Raw genomic sequence first — 12,856 nt, 5'->3', positions numbered from 1 at the left:
TGTTCCCAACAGTCATATTTATGACTGTTGGAGGCAGTCCAACAGCCTCCCTTTGTTGTTGCTTGGCTCTATAAATAGGGTCATTCTCCTTATTGCAATATATGCATGTGTAAGCATTTTGTGAATTAATATTTTTTACTTTTGGCTCTCTCCTGAAGTGTTATTGTGTATCTCCTTTGTGGGAGTCTATTTGGACCATTAGTGACCACTTTGTGTTTGTGATTTCTTGTAGCTCTTAGTGGCCATCTATTGTAGTTTTGTTTATTTCATTTCATTAATGTCATTTTACAAATATGCAAAGTATAAAGAATAAGGCCATACAGATTATAAGGTTACACAAACTGATGACACCAAAATATGAAGATAAAAAATCATTAGTAGAATCTTAAACATACCTTCATCTGAAAAAAGATTAGAAAGGCTATGTGTCAAGACAACACAGAGATCGAACACTATGTGACATATAGTGCACAAATACAAATCAAAATCAAGTGCTCTAAACTATGTCACATAGGTGCGGGTGCGGGTACGGGTGCGGATGCAGCGATGCGGCACTTTAAAAAAACTTGGGTGCGGGGGTGCGGGGAGGATATATATATAATTTTTAACAGTTTTAAGTTAACACTATGTGTATTTGTGTGCATTTATGTATTTATATATATAATCTTAGATAAAAATGGACTTGATTAGGGTTAACTGAATCTACTTTTAGATAGAAATGGACCTCAGTGTGGTGGACTTCACCTAACACAAAGGAAGCTGTGTCCAAGGGTCGCACCTGCCTGGGTGCATATGCGACGCGGGTGTGGTGCCCTGTTAGAAGAGTCTGTGTGACATAAGCTCTAAACCTCTCATTCCTTAAATATCAGAGGGCCTTCAGTTAACAAGTTGAATCTCATATCATGCAATGCTTAATCTGCATATCATATTATCAACTCAACTTTTAGTCTAGATAACTTTTTTATCTTGGCACTTTCCTCATAGGCTACCAACATGGGCTTTGAAGATGTCTATCAATCATAAAGCAAAGGTATGAAGATGTCTACCAATCATAAAGCAAAGGTATACAAGAAACTTAACTATCCTTTATATTTAAAAGAGCAAACAAGAAATAGACAAGTTGGTGCTATGGACCTATACATTTAAAGCCTTTCAGTTGGTGTTCTCTCGAGATTTTGCATACTTTTCAACATAACCCTGCAAAAGTGCCCAAAGGATGACTGTATCATTATGCCAGTAACAAAGAGAAAATTGATCATAGAATCCTTTCCGCAGTTCAGATACACACCTCCACCAGCTTTGAAAGTTTTGGCCGAGAAACATATAGGAACTGTCCAATTGCTTCATTATTGATTGGTATCTGATGGGACTGCATTGAGCTGAGAACTTTGTCAACTGACTTCTTAACTACCGACTTGTGTGCATCCTTACTCAATTGACCCCCACGCCATGATGGTTTCACCAGTTCTTTCACAAAGTCAATGAGGGCAGCACGAAAACACTTCATGGCTTTTGTCTCATTTATATTCCCTTCACCATCTACTGGATGTGTCATATTCACATATAACTCCATATTATCAGTAGCTTGTACATCAGTAGAGTCACCAGCACTATATACTTTTTCCTTTGGCATAAGATTTTGATCTTCATTCCTAGCCAGAAAAGAACCCTTGCCTGCTTCAGTATTATAAGAGGATGTTTCTTTTTGAAAGTTGTTGCTCACAGATCTGGTTATACCATTACTAATCTGTGTGATCTCTGGGAGCGCATTATAAAAAATGCTACTTCTAGTGAAGTCAGAAGCCTGTAAAGTTCCAATAGCTCCTTCATTAGAAGGCTCAATACTATCACGAATAGGATCGTATTGGCTTCCAGGGGACGACATCCTTGTTGATGCATGAACAAAAGATGATCGAAAAGGTACAGATGGCTCCCAAGAATATGAATAAGAGACGGTTTTATACCCTCCAGAGGCTGATGCTTCACCTACAGAAATTTGCATAAACTTTTCTCCCTCGGACCTTGTGTGATATAGGGTAGAATTTCTTGGAAGATCGACATATCTTGAAGTAGAGTATTCAATATCATTATCCAAGACTTTGTGCATGGTTAGACCTTCCATCTTATCCAGAGTAGTGATGCCTTGGTAAAATGATGATCCATCACTAGTAAGTGCATGGTCCAATGTTGAGGTAACAGTAGATGAAAGAGCGACATGGCTAATATCCACATCTGGTTTAGAAAAAGTATCATAAGTTGATGAATAAGAGGCAAGCTTTGGACCGGTTGATTCCGTTCCATTTCTACCATAAACTGAGTGACTACTCTTACTGTAAGTATCGTATCCTGTGGATAAGCCATTTGATACAAACTTATAGTGAGGAGCACTGGATAATGAAGGCTCACTTTTCACACTAAAATTAAGGTCATAAGGAGTTGATCTTTTAATTGCTCCACTGCTCATATAGTGCCCTACAGGAATTTCTTGGAGATTTTGAAAGCGCAAGTCCTTGGGACCTGATTGAATACCACAGAATTGCTCATGGTGAAAATTTGGATTTCTATGAATTGGAAGAGCTTCAGAGGACCCACTGCGCACCTGTAGGCTTTCATTAGTGATTGAAGGCTGCACTGACACACTCGAGATAGGGTAGAGTGTCAATCCTTTCACAGAACCATAATCTTTATACAGATTTTCCCTAGTTGTTTCGCCGACAGGATAAAGAAGCTTTGGATCATCCCTTTCCAAAGGTGATTGTTGAAATTCATTCAAGACTGATTTGACACGCTGATACTCAACCTCCGAGGTGAAGCCTGAAGGAGACTTTGCTTGATGGATGGAAAACCTAGGATCAAGAAACCGATCATCTCTTTCACTTTCCGCACCATGAACAACGGAAACATGTTTCTGCAGAAGGGGACCTGAGTTTGTTGAACTATCAGCATACTGGAAAGACCTCCCCACATGAAAAGCAGACAGCTTGAAGCTGTTGATTTCTTCAGCATCTTTCCCTGATTCAGGATGATAGGCCAATTAAAAAATTAGCTTTGAACAAAGCCATTGATACATTTGCCTCTAGAAAGGGAACAAACTTATACCTGCATCAGTATTACTTCCATTCTGATGCAGGAAGCTACAGGAGTTCCCTTTTATGCACCAACCTCTTGCAAAATAGGCACAAGCTACTGCTGGTCGTTTTCTACTGTTTTCTTCTGCACAAGGAGACCTACTTTGAGGCTTTTGATGCTTATCATCCAAGCTGAAAAACAGACGCTTATTTAATGATGACAACACATCAACAGGTTGAATGAAAACAATCAAGTTAAGACAAGAAATCAGTTTTCTGTTTCTTCACCTGAAGCATTATCATAAAACTGAGATAACATACCTAATAGATCTCAGTTTGCGGTCCCTGGAGGACCGCATAGCTGTTTGCTCACACAGATGCCCTTTTCCATCTTCAGATTCACCATCTCCAGGGGGCTCATCGGATGATATTTGAGGATGCTCGTTTGCATTTCTAACATGGTCAGATTTATTATTTTCATCATCATCATCATCATCAAGATTAGAGGTCTTACTCTTGACTCGACCTTCAAAAGCATCTGCAATTCTTTATCTGGTTAGTCTCACACCATTGTTACTTTGCCACAGGATAGTATTTCATTATGTCAAATGAAGACATGCACTTTACCAGAAGTAACAAGCTCAAAATGTCAAACCTATAAATTTTGGATATTATTAATAAATAAATAATTCATCTTTATCTTTGAGTTAAAAATGTGTTTCTATCGTTTAAATCTCATTTATTGGTGTTTAAATGCTCAATTATTCATTTCTGGCTAACAAGGGTAAAATTGATATTTTTAAAACTATTTCAGATATTTAACAATCAATTATATTAATTCTGATAAAAAACATGTTTTTAAGAGTTTTATAAACTATTGGTGTGATATCAATGAATTTTGGAATTTACTAGATGAATTTAGTAAGTTAAAAATATTAATTTTTAACCAAGAGGTATTTTGGTTATTTTAATCAAAAGTATTATTAAAATATTTAATCTATGTTTTACAGTAACCAAATTTGGTGAGATGGAGATGTTGGTGTATGCAGCGTTTTTTGCTCAACAGTTAATATTTATTGGTGGTTCACGCTATCTTTCTAGATTTTTGGGGATTTCATATTTTTAGAGCTTTTGGCATTTTTGACTGCGCACCAAGTGTTCGGGGCATTATTGCTTAAGCGGTCTTTACGGATTTTGAAACCCCTCAGTCTTTTGGGTTTCGATTTGTTATTCTTCACATTATTAAAGTAAGATACCTTAATTGAACTTGTAGAATGCGTGTTTATGCATTAATCTTATAAGCATGATTATAGCGTTAAATTCTTAACTGAATTGTAAATATAAATTATGCACACATACCACACGTAGTTGTGGATATCTAAGAGTGCTATGGTTGCCTATATGTTTAACTGATTTGAATGCAAGACATGCTAAAAATATGGTACTTATAATAAGTATCAAAACGGCTATAAGTCAGTGTGTATTTAATGCAATGCAATGCAAAATGCAAATTAGGTGAACACCTGTGGTAAGTGTACGTGATGCAAATGCATCACACAATAATTTATTTTATTATATGCAACACCTTAATGCGCACACACTTCACTTGTGGATATCTAAGACTCTTGTAATTGTAGTTCGGAGATCATGCTTGTCATGATTTAGGTTTTGTAATGAAATGGTGGCCTTCCACACAAGCACTTGAATCCACCACAAGAATGTCTAAAAAGACACTTCAAGTAAAACCCATAAAAGGGTATAAAAGGAAAACACAACAATGAAATAAAAATATCTTTATTAATAACAATAACGCTTAAGAAGCATTTTTTATTATTTACATGGAAGGAGTTCACCCCTATTTATACAAAAAAGAACAAGTGGGGAGAGCTCATTTGGAGCTCTCCCAAGAAAGAGACGTTGGATTGTAGTCCAACGGCTCTTATTATAGTTGTTGGACTAGAGTCCATCAGCTATATCTCAGTCAAGTTTCAACTGGAACTTGACTGAAAAAAGGTATCTAGTTTCTATTGAACTAGATACAAAAAATATAAATAAAAGGAAAAGTAAACAATAAAAAAACAAATATATATAATAATAAATATATTATTATTATTATTTTATATATTTATATGTTCCATTTTAACACTCTCTCTCAAACTTACGGTACAATGAGCAAAAGTTTGTCTAAGAGAAAGTGAAATCTAGGAGCAACGAGAGGCTTGGTAAAGAAATCTGCTAATTGGTATTCTGATGTAACGTATAGCAGATCAATGGTTTCATGTAGATATTCCTCGCTAACGTAGTGACAATCCATTTCAATATGTTTGGTGCATTTATGAAATGTTTGGTTGTTTGCAATATAGATTGCACTCTTGTTGTCACAGCACATACGCGAAGCTTGTGTTGCTTCAACTCCCATGTCGACGAGCAGACGTCTAAGCCAAACTACTTCCATAGTCGTATTTGTCATGGCTCAGTATTAACTTCTGTGGATGAGAGAGAGACCTTCTGTTGTTTTTTGCATCTTCACAAAATTAATGATTCACCTAGAAAAACACAAAAACCAGTAGTTGAGTGTCTGTTATAATGATCACCTCCCCAATCAGCATCAGTATATGCAATTAGATCTAATGAGGAAGTAGAAGACAAGAAAAGTCCTCGTGATGGAGAGAACTTAATATATCTAACAATACGCAGAACGACTCCCATGTGGATTGTGGTAGGAGCATGTTGAAACTGACTGGAGTAGGATTTTCGAGAGGTTCTCCATCATCAATTTTCATCTTAACATTGACAACTTCTGGGGTGTCCATTTTCTTATCATCTGTAATTCCAGACCTGGAAACAATATCAAAAGAAAACTTAGATTTAGACATTAAATACCCTCGAGGGGAATAAGCAACTTTAATTCCTAAGAAATATCTTAATAAACCTAAATCAGTCATTTCAAAATGAGTTTTAAGAAGTTTTTTTATATTTTCAACTCCATATTTCTCGCCTCCGGTGATGATCATCTCATCCAAATAGAAAAGAAGTACTATAATCCCTGCATCAGAACTCTTAATAAATAAAGCAGTGTCAGTCAAACAGGATTGAAAACTAATATTAAGCATAACCTGACTAAACATGTCATACCAAGCTTTTGGTGCTTGTTTAAGACTATAAAGAGCCTTTTCTAAATGAAGAACTTTACTATTGATAATACTAATACCAGGTGGAGCTTTTATGTACATTTAAACTAATTTACCATTTGAAAAAGCATTTTTGACATCTATCTGAAATATGGGTCATTTTCTAATAGAAGTTAAGGCAATTAATGTTCTAACAATGGTCATACGAGCAATTGGGGCAAAGGTTTCTTCATAATCAATGTCGTATTCTTGGGCATAGCCTTTGGCCACTAATCGGGCTTTGTATCTTTCAAGAGTTTCATCACTCTTGGTTTTAACTTTGTAAACCCATCGACACCCTATAGGTTTCTTACCTAGAGGAAGATCTTGAATAGTCCAAGTAGAAGCCTTTTCAAGTGCATCTAACTCAGTTCTCATGGCTTCTATCTATTCTACGTGATTTTTGGCTTGAGAGTACGATGATGGTTCCTCATATGAGTGTATTAATGAAATAACTACTCTATAGGTGGGTGAGAAAGATTCGTATGACACAAATTTTCTCGGGACGACCTTCTGGTTGGTACTTCAGAATATTTTTCAAGTGCATATGAAAGATTTGACTCACTTCGTCTTGAATATTGTAATCTAACATCCCTATGGATTTGCTCTTCATTATTGTGTTCAACATCAATAGTACCTTGATCACTGTCAAAGTCATTCAAGATTAGGTTTTGATGTTAGATCTATCAGAAAAGAGTATTCAGTGTCTTCCTTAGGTTTTTCAAAATAAAAAAAACTTTCCTTTTTTAGAAAAGAGACATTTCTTGATACATATAATTTGTCATTTTGAAAGTCAAAACACATATAACCTTTTTTATTATCAACATATCCTAAAAAGGCACAGGGAATCGCACGGAGAGAGAGTTTATCATTTTTGTTAGTGAAAACAAAGCACTTGCATCCAAATACTCTCAATCTAGAGTAGTCTAGAAAAATATTCACAAGTTTTTCAATAGGAGTTATATTTTTTAAAGAGGAAGATGGCATTTAATTAATTAGATAGGTAGCAGTTAGGACAACTTCTGCCCCAAAACCTTTGGAACTTGATTTGTTATTAATAATGTCACAGTTGTTTCCATAATGTGTCGATGTTTACGTTCAACTAATCCATTTTGTTGTGGTGTATATGGACACGACCTTTGGTGTGTAATGCCATTTAAATTGAGATAATCCTTGAATTCTTTGGACATAAATTCTCCCCCTGAATCCGTGCGAAAAATGAAAATATCATTTTGAAACTTGTTTTTAACCATATTATGAAATGTTTGAAAGTATGAAAAGACTTCAAATTTATGTTTAAGAAAATAAATCCAAGTATGTCTAGAAAAATCGTCGACAAAGAGGACATAGCATGCAAATCCTCCTTTTGAAATAATTGGTGCAGGACCCCAAACATCTGAATGTACAAGTTCAAGTGGTCTAGAAGAAATAAAGGTTCTATCATGAAATGGTAACTTTTTTATTTTGCCAAGAATACAATCTTTACAAATGAAATTCTCAGAATTACAAAATTTTCCTAGACTTGGAAAATATTAGATCTTGGCTATATGAGGAAGACCAAGTCTTTTGTGCCATAAATCCAACTCAATTTTCTGAATATTATAACAAAAAGCATTCTTAGGCAATTCCAAAAAATCCATGTAATAGAGTCCTCATTCTCTATGGCCTTCCCCAATCAGCTTGCCTAACTAGCGATCCTGTATCCAACAACCATGAGAAGAAAAAGAGACATTACATCCATAATCAGATATTTGAGAAACAGATAAAAGATTTAAATTTAGCTTAGGAATAAATCTGACTTCTGGAATAAAAAATTTCATAGTTTTATGAACTCTTTCAAAATTTCTTATTCTTTTTATTTCAAGAGAGGTTCCATTAATTGTAAAAACTTTTGACCCACTTGATTTATTTTTAAAATATTCGGATAGACTATTGTCATTTGGGGTCATATAAAAAGAAACACTAGAGTCAAGAAGCCAACGAAAGTTACCTGGATCGCAGAAGGATGAAACCACTGCTCCAGTTGAGGCTTCTGATGAAGAGGAAGTTCCTTTGATAAGAGGTTGGAGAATCTCCATTAATTGAGCCATAGAAACCGGTGCATCTTGATCTTTGAGTTTTGATCCAGCAATCGCAGCTCTCTTTTCTCTGAGCTCTTTTAGTTTAGGACACTGAGGCCTATAGTGCCCTGGTTCATGACAATGGTGGCAAATAACTTTTTTTCTATCATAATCACTATTCTGTTTGTTGAAATGAGGAGGCATGTAAGAGCGTACATGATTACCCGGTCTAGACACAGCTAGAACGGAATCCTCTTCGATTTTTGAAGTATTCGTTCTAATTCTGTTTTCCTCCATAGTTAGTTCCTCTATAGTATCAATAATAGAAGGAACTTTTCTCGATGAAGAAGAGTCGATTTAGTCGACTCAAATTCCAATCTCAAACCATTTATAAATTGATAAAAATGTTTCATATTAAGTTGTTTTTTACGGAGCTTAATGTCTTCAGGACAATGCCATTTCGGCTCTAAAAGAGCCAATTCTTCCCAAAGTTCAGACAACTCATTGTAATATTCTTGAATGGTTTTATTTTTTTGAGTCATTGTCCAAACTTTGTCTTGCAAATTGCACACATGTGCAATATCTTTAAGGGAATACATATTTTTTAGGTATTTCCAAGCCTTATCGGCATGCTCGAACTTGGCAAGTCTAGAGCATTTCTTAATGTCTACGCTATTAATTAGCCATGACATAATTTTTGCATGCCCTATCCTCCACTCTTTCCATTTCTTTTCATAAATTTCTAAAGCCTTGCTCTTGTCCCCTTCCGTTAGAGGAACTTCTTTATCACCCTTTTTTTTAGTAAGAGATAGTTTAGGTTCCGAATCGGAACCATACACTATACCCCATAACCCTTTTCCCCAAATGTGGTGCTTCATAATCGAAGCCCACATTACATAATTTATATCATTTAGCTTCATGGGTATGATGGTGATTTTGTCATTATCATCCATCTTTTATAAGAGTGAAATAATAGAAAGAGAAAAGAAGAGATAAGAGGCAAAGAGAGTGATGAATAATAGAAACTTTTGTAGCAAGCGTTACTTCAATAGCCTCTTTCTTCAAACGAACCTTCTTGAGTCAAGAACAAGGTGATGAAACACCTTTTGCAAGTGAGGCACGAAAAATGAGGCAAAAGCTTTTTACGATTTAAGATCCCCATGGCTCTGATACCATGTAATGAAATGGTGGCCTTCCACACAAGCACTTGAATCCACCACAAGAATGTCTAAAAAGACACTTCAAGTAAAACCCATAAAAGGGTATAAAAGGAAAACACAACAATGAAATAAAAATATCTTTATTAATAACAATAATGCCTAAGAAGCATTTTGGATTATTTACATGGAAGGGGTTCACCCCTATTTATACAAAGAAGAACAAGTGGGGAGAGCTCATTTAGAGCTCTCCCAAGAAAGAGACGTTGGACTCAGTCCAACGACTCTTATTATAGTTGTTGCACTAGAGTCCAACAGTTATATCTCAGTCAATTTCCAATTGGAACTTGATTGAAAAAGGGTATCTAGTTCCTATTAAACTAGATACAAAAAATATAAATAAAAGGAAAAGTAAAAAATAAAAAAACAAATATATATAATAATAAATATAATATTATTATTATTTTATATATTTATATGTTATATTATAAAACCCCGCCTGTGTATAACTGTTTAGTTATACACTGTCGGTCCCAAGCCCGGATAAAGGAGGAGGGTTGCGGTAGGCCTGTGACAGCCAGCATAAAAACTTAGTCATACCCTATGAATATGAACCAATATGAGAATTTCGTTGGGGCGTTCCCTACTGAGCGACGCGTTGTACTCTATAGGCCCGGAGGCAGTGATAAATGGCAAGGGTTGCTAGGTCGTCGCCCGGAAGCGACGCGTCACACCGGCGCCCGGGTGTGGTGTCAAATAGGCAAGGGTTCCCTCACTTTGTTGGACGGGTGGAGGTAAAGAAGTTAGTCCAAGACCATAAAATTAGGTTAGCCACTTGGAAAATAGGGTTTTTAACTGGTAAGTTGGTAGAGTTAGTAGATGTGATGTGTAGGAGAAAGATTGATATTTTATGTTTACAAGAGACCAAATGGGTAGGTGAGAAAGCAAAAGTGGTAGAACCTTGGGGATATAAGATTTGGTATACAGGAATAAATAGGAATAGGAATGGAGTAGGGATTGTTATGAGTCGTGAGTTTATAGATAATGTAGTTGAGGTCCGTAGGAAGGGTGATAGGATTTTACTTATTAAATTAGTATTAGGTACGGATATTATTAATATTATTAGTGTTTATGCACCTCAAGTAGGTTTAGATGATTCCATTAAACGTCAATTTTGGGAAGATTTAGATGGAGTAGTACAAGGGATATCTTATGGAGAAAGGCTTTTCATCGGCGGTGACCTTAATGGGCATGTAGGCATTAGTAGGGATGGATTTGAGAGTATCCAAGGAGGCTATGGTATAGGAGAAAGAAACGAAAGTGGAGAAAGGATTTTAGATTTTGGTTTGTCCTATGATATGATCTTAGCAAACACTTGGTTTAGGAAGAGGGAGTCTCACCTAGTAACATTTAAAAGTGGGGTTAATACGAGTCAGATAGATTTTTTCTTACTTAGAAAGAGAGATAGGGGTTGTTGCATCGATTGTAAGGTTATACCGGGAGAAAGTGTAGCTACACAACATAGAGTCTTAATTTTAGATCTTAGAATTAGACAATGCTGCAAAAGGGATAGACATAGGATAGATCCTAGCATTAAGTGGTGGGCACTGAAAGGAGCTAAACAAGGAATGTTTGTAGAGCAGGTAGTTAAGGAAGCTGATTGGTGTTTCGAGGAGGATTCAAAAACAATGTGGAATAAGATAGCGGGTGGCATGAGAAAGGTGGCTAAGGAGGTATTGGGTGAGTCTAAAGGCGGTGCACCGCTAGGTAAGGATACATCGTGGTGGAACGAGGATGTCAAATTAGCTATTAAGGTTAAAAGAGAGTGTTATAGAAATCTAAGTAAGAGTCGTGATAATGAGAATTTGGAGAAGCATATGATAGCAAAGAAGGAAGCTAAAAAAGTAGTTTGGAACGCGAGGAATAAGGTATATAAGGAGGTTTATGACAAGTTGGATACCAAAGAGGGCGAGAAGGATATTTATAGGCTTGCAAAGATGAGAAATAGGAAATTGAGGGATCTGGGTATGGTTAGATGTATCAAAGATGAAACGCAAAGGGTTTTAGTCAAAGATGAGGAGATTAAGGAGAGATTGGAAAGATTATTTTGATAAGCTATTTAATGAAAGTCATGCTCAGGATCTTGGAGACTTCTCCATTCCTTTTCATGAGATGAATCGTGACTTCATGCGCAGGATTCAAAAGAAAGAAATTGCAGAGGCTTTGAAGAAAATGAAATCTAGAAGGGCAGTTGGCCCAGATGGTATACCTATCGAGGCTTGGAAGTGCTTCGGAGAGAAAGGTTTAGAATGGTTGACAAATCTTTTTAACAAGATTTGGCGGACAAATAAGATGCCTAATGAGTGGAGGAAGAGTACTTTGGTGCCTCTATATAAGAATAAGGGTGATATACAAGATTGCACAAACTATCGTGGTATAAAACTCATGAGTCATACTATGAAACTTTGGGAGAGGGTGATTGAGTCTAGGTTGAGGAAGGTTGTCATGATATCGGAGAATCAATTTGGTTTTATGCCTAGAAGATCAACTATGGAAGCTATACATCTTCTTAGACAACTTATTGAGAGAAATAGAGAGAGGAACAAAGATTTGCATATGGTTTTTATTGATTTGGAGAAGGCATACGATAGAGTACCTAGGGACGTTCTCTGGTGGACAATGATGAAGAAAGGTGTTTCTCTCAAGTACATTAGTATAATTAAAGATATGTATGAAGGAGTAGTAACCAATGTCCGCACTTGTGGAGGGGTGACAACCAATTTTCCTATAACGGTTGGGTTACATCAAGGATCTGCTTTAAGCCTTTTCCTATTTGCTATAGTGATGGATGAGCTTACGAGATCTATTCAAGAAAATGTGCCATGGTGTATGTTGTTTGCAAATGATATTGTTTTGATTGATGAGTCTAGAGCTGGGGTTAATGCTAAGTTAGAATTATGGAAACAGACATTGGAAGCAAGAGGTTTTAAGTTGAGTAAGAGTAAGACAAAATACATGGAATGTCGGTTTAGTAAGCAACGAAGTAGTGATGGGAGTGTAGTGAAGCTTGGTGAGCAAGAAATACCGGTGGATGATTGTTTCAAATATTTGGGATCTATCATTCAAAAGTATGGAGAAATTGATGGAGATGTAAATCATAGGATAAAGGTTGGGTGGATGAAATGGAAAAGTGCAACAGGAGTGTTGTGCGATCGTAGAATGCCATTGCGGTTGAAGGGAAAGTTTTATAGGATGACTATTAGGCCCGCTTTACTATATGGTACGGAATGTTGGGCTACCAAGAGACATCATATTTAAAAAATGAGTGTAGCTGAGATGCGTATGCTGAGATGGATGTGTGGAAATACAATAAAAGATAAGATTCGGAACGAGGAGATACG

General features: G+C 36.2%; 1 protein-coding gene across 2 annotated transcripts in view; it reads right to left on the bottom strand.

The window, feature by feature from the left end:
- Window positions 1-12,856, bottom strand: part of LOC149822792 (uncharacterized) — a 98,100-nt gene that overhangs the window by 73,252 nt on the left and 11,992 nt on the right. The window contains exons 2-5 of one of the 2 annotated variants that reach the window (XM_089981264.1): window positions 3,390-3,606; window positions 3,100-3,260; window positions 1,289-3,012; window positions 1,135-1,197 (exon numbers count right to left, since the gene is read on the bottom strand). In XM_089981264.1, the coding sequence (XP_089837390.1) occupies window positions 1,153-1,197; window positions 1,289-3,012; window positions 3,100-3,260; window positions 3,390-3,606 (2,147 nt within the window). In that variant the 3' untranslated portion in view covers window positions 1,135-1,152. The remainder of the gene's footprint in view (window positions 1-1,134; window positions 1,198-1,288; window positions 3,013-3,099; window positions 3,261-3,389; window positions 3,607-12,856) is intronic. The other variant, XM_089981265.1, reaches the window with a different exon arrangement.

Source organism: Nuphar pumila, chromosome 11, assembly GCF_984573655.1.
Source record: "Nuphar pumila chromosome 11, dmNupPumi1.hap1.1, whole genome shotgun sequence".
NCBI lineage: Eukaryota > Viridiplantae > Streptophyta > Magnoliopsida > Nymphaeales > Nymphaeaceae > Nuphar > Nuphar pumila.
This window is presented reverse-complemented; position numbering and strand designations above follow the sequence as displayed.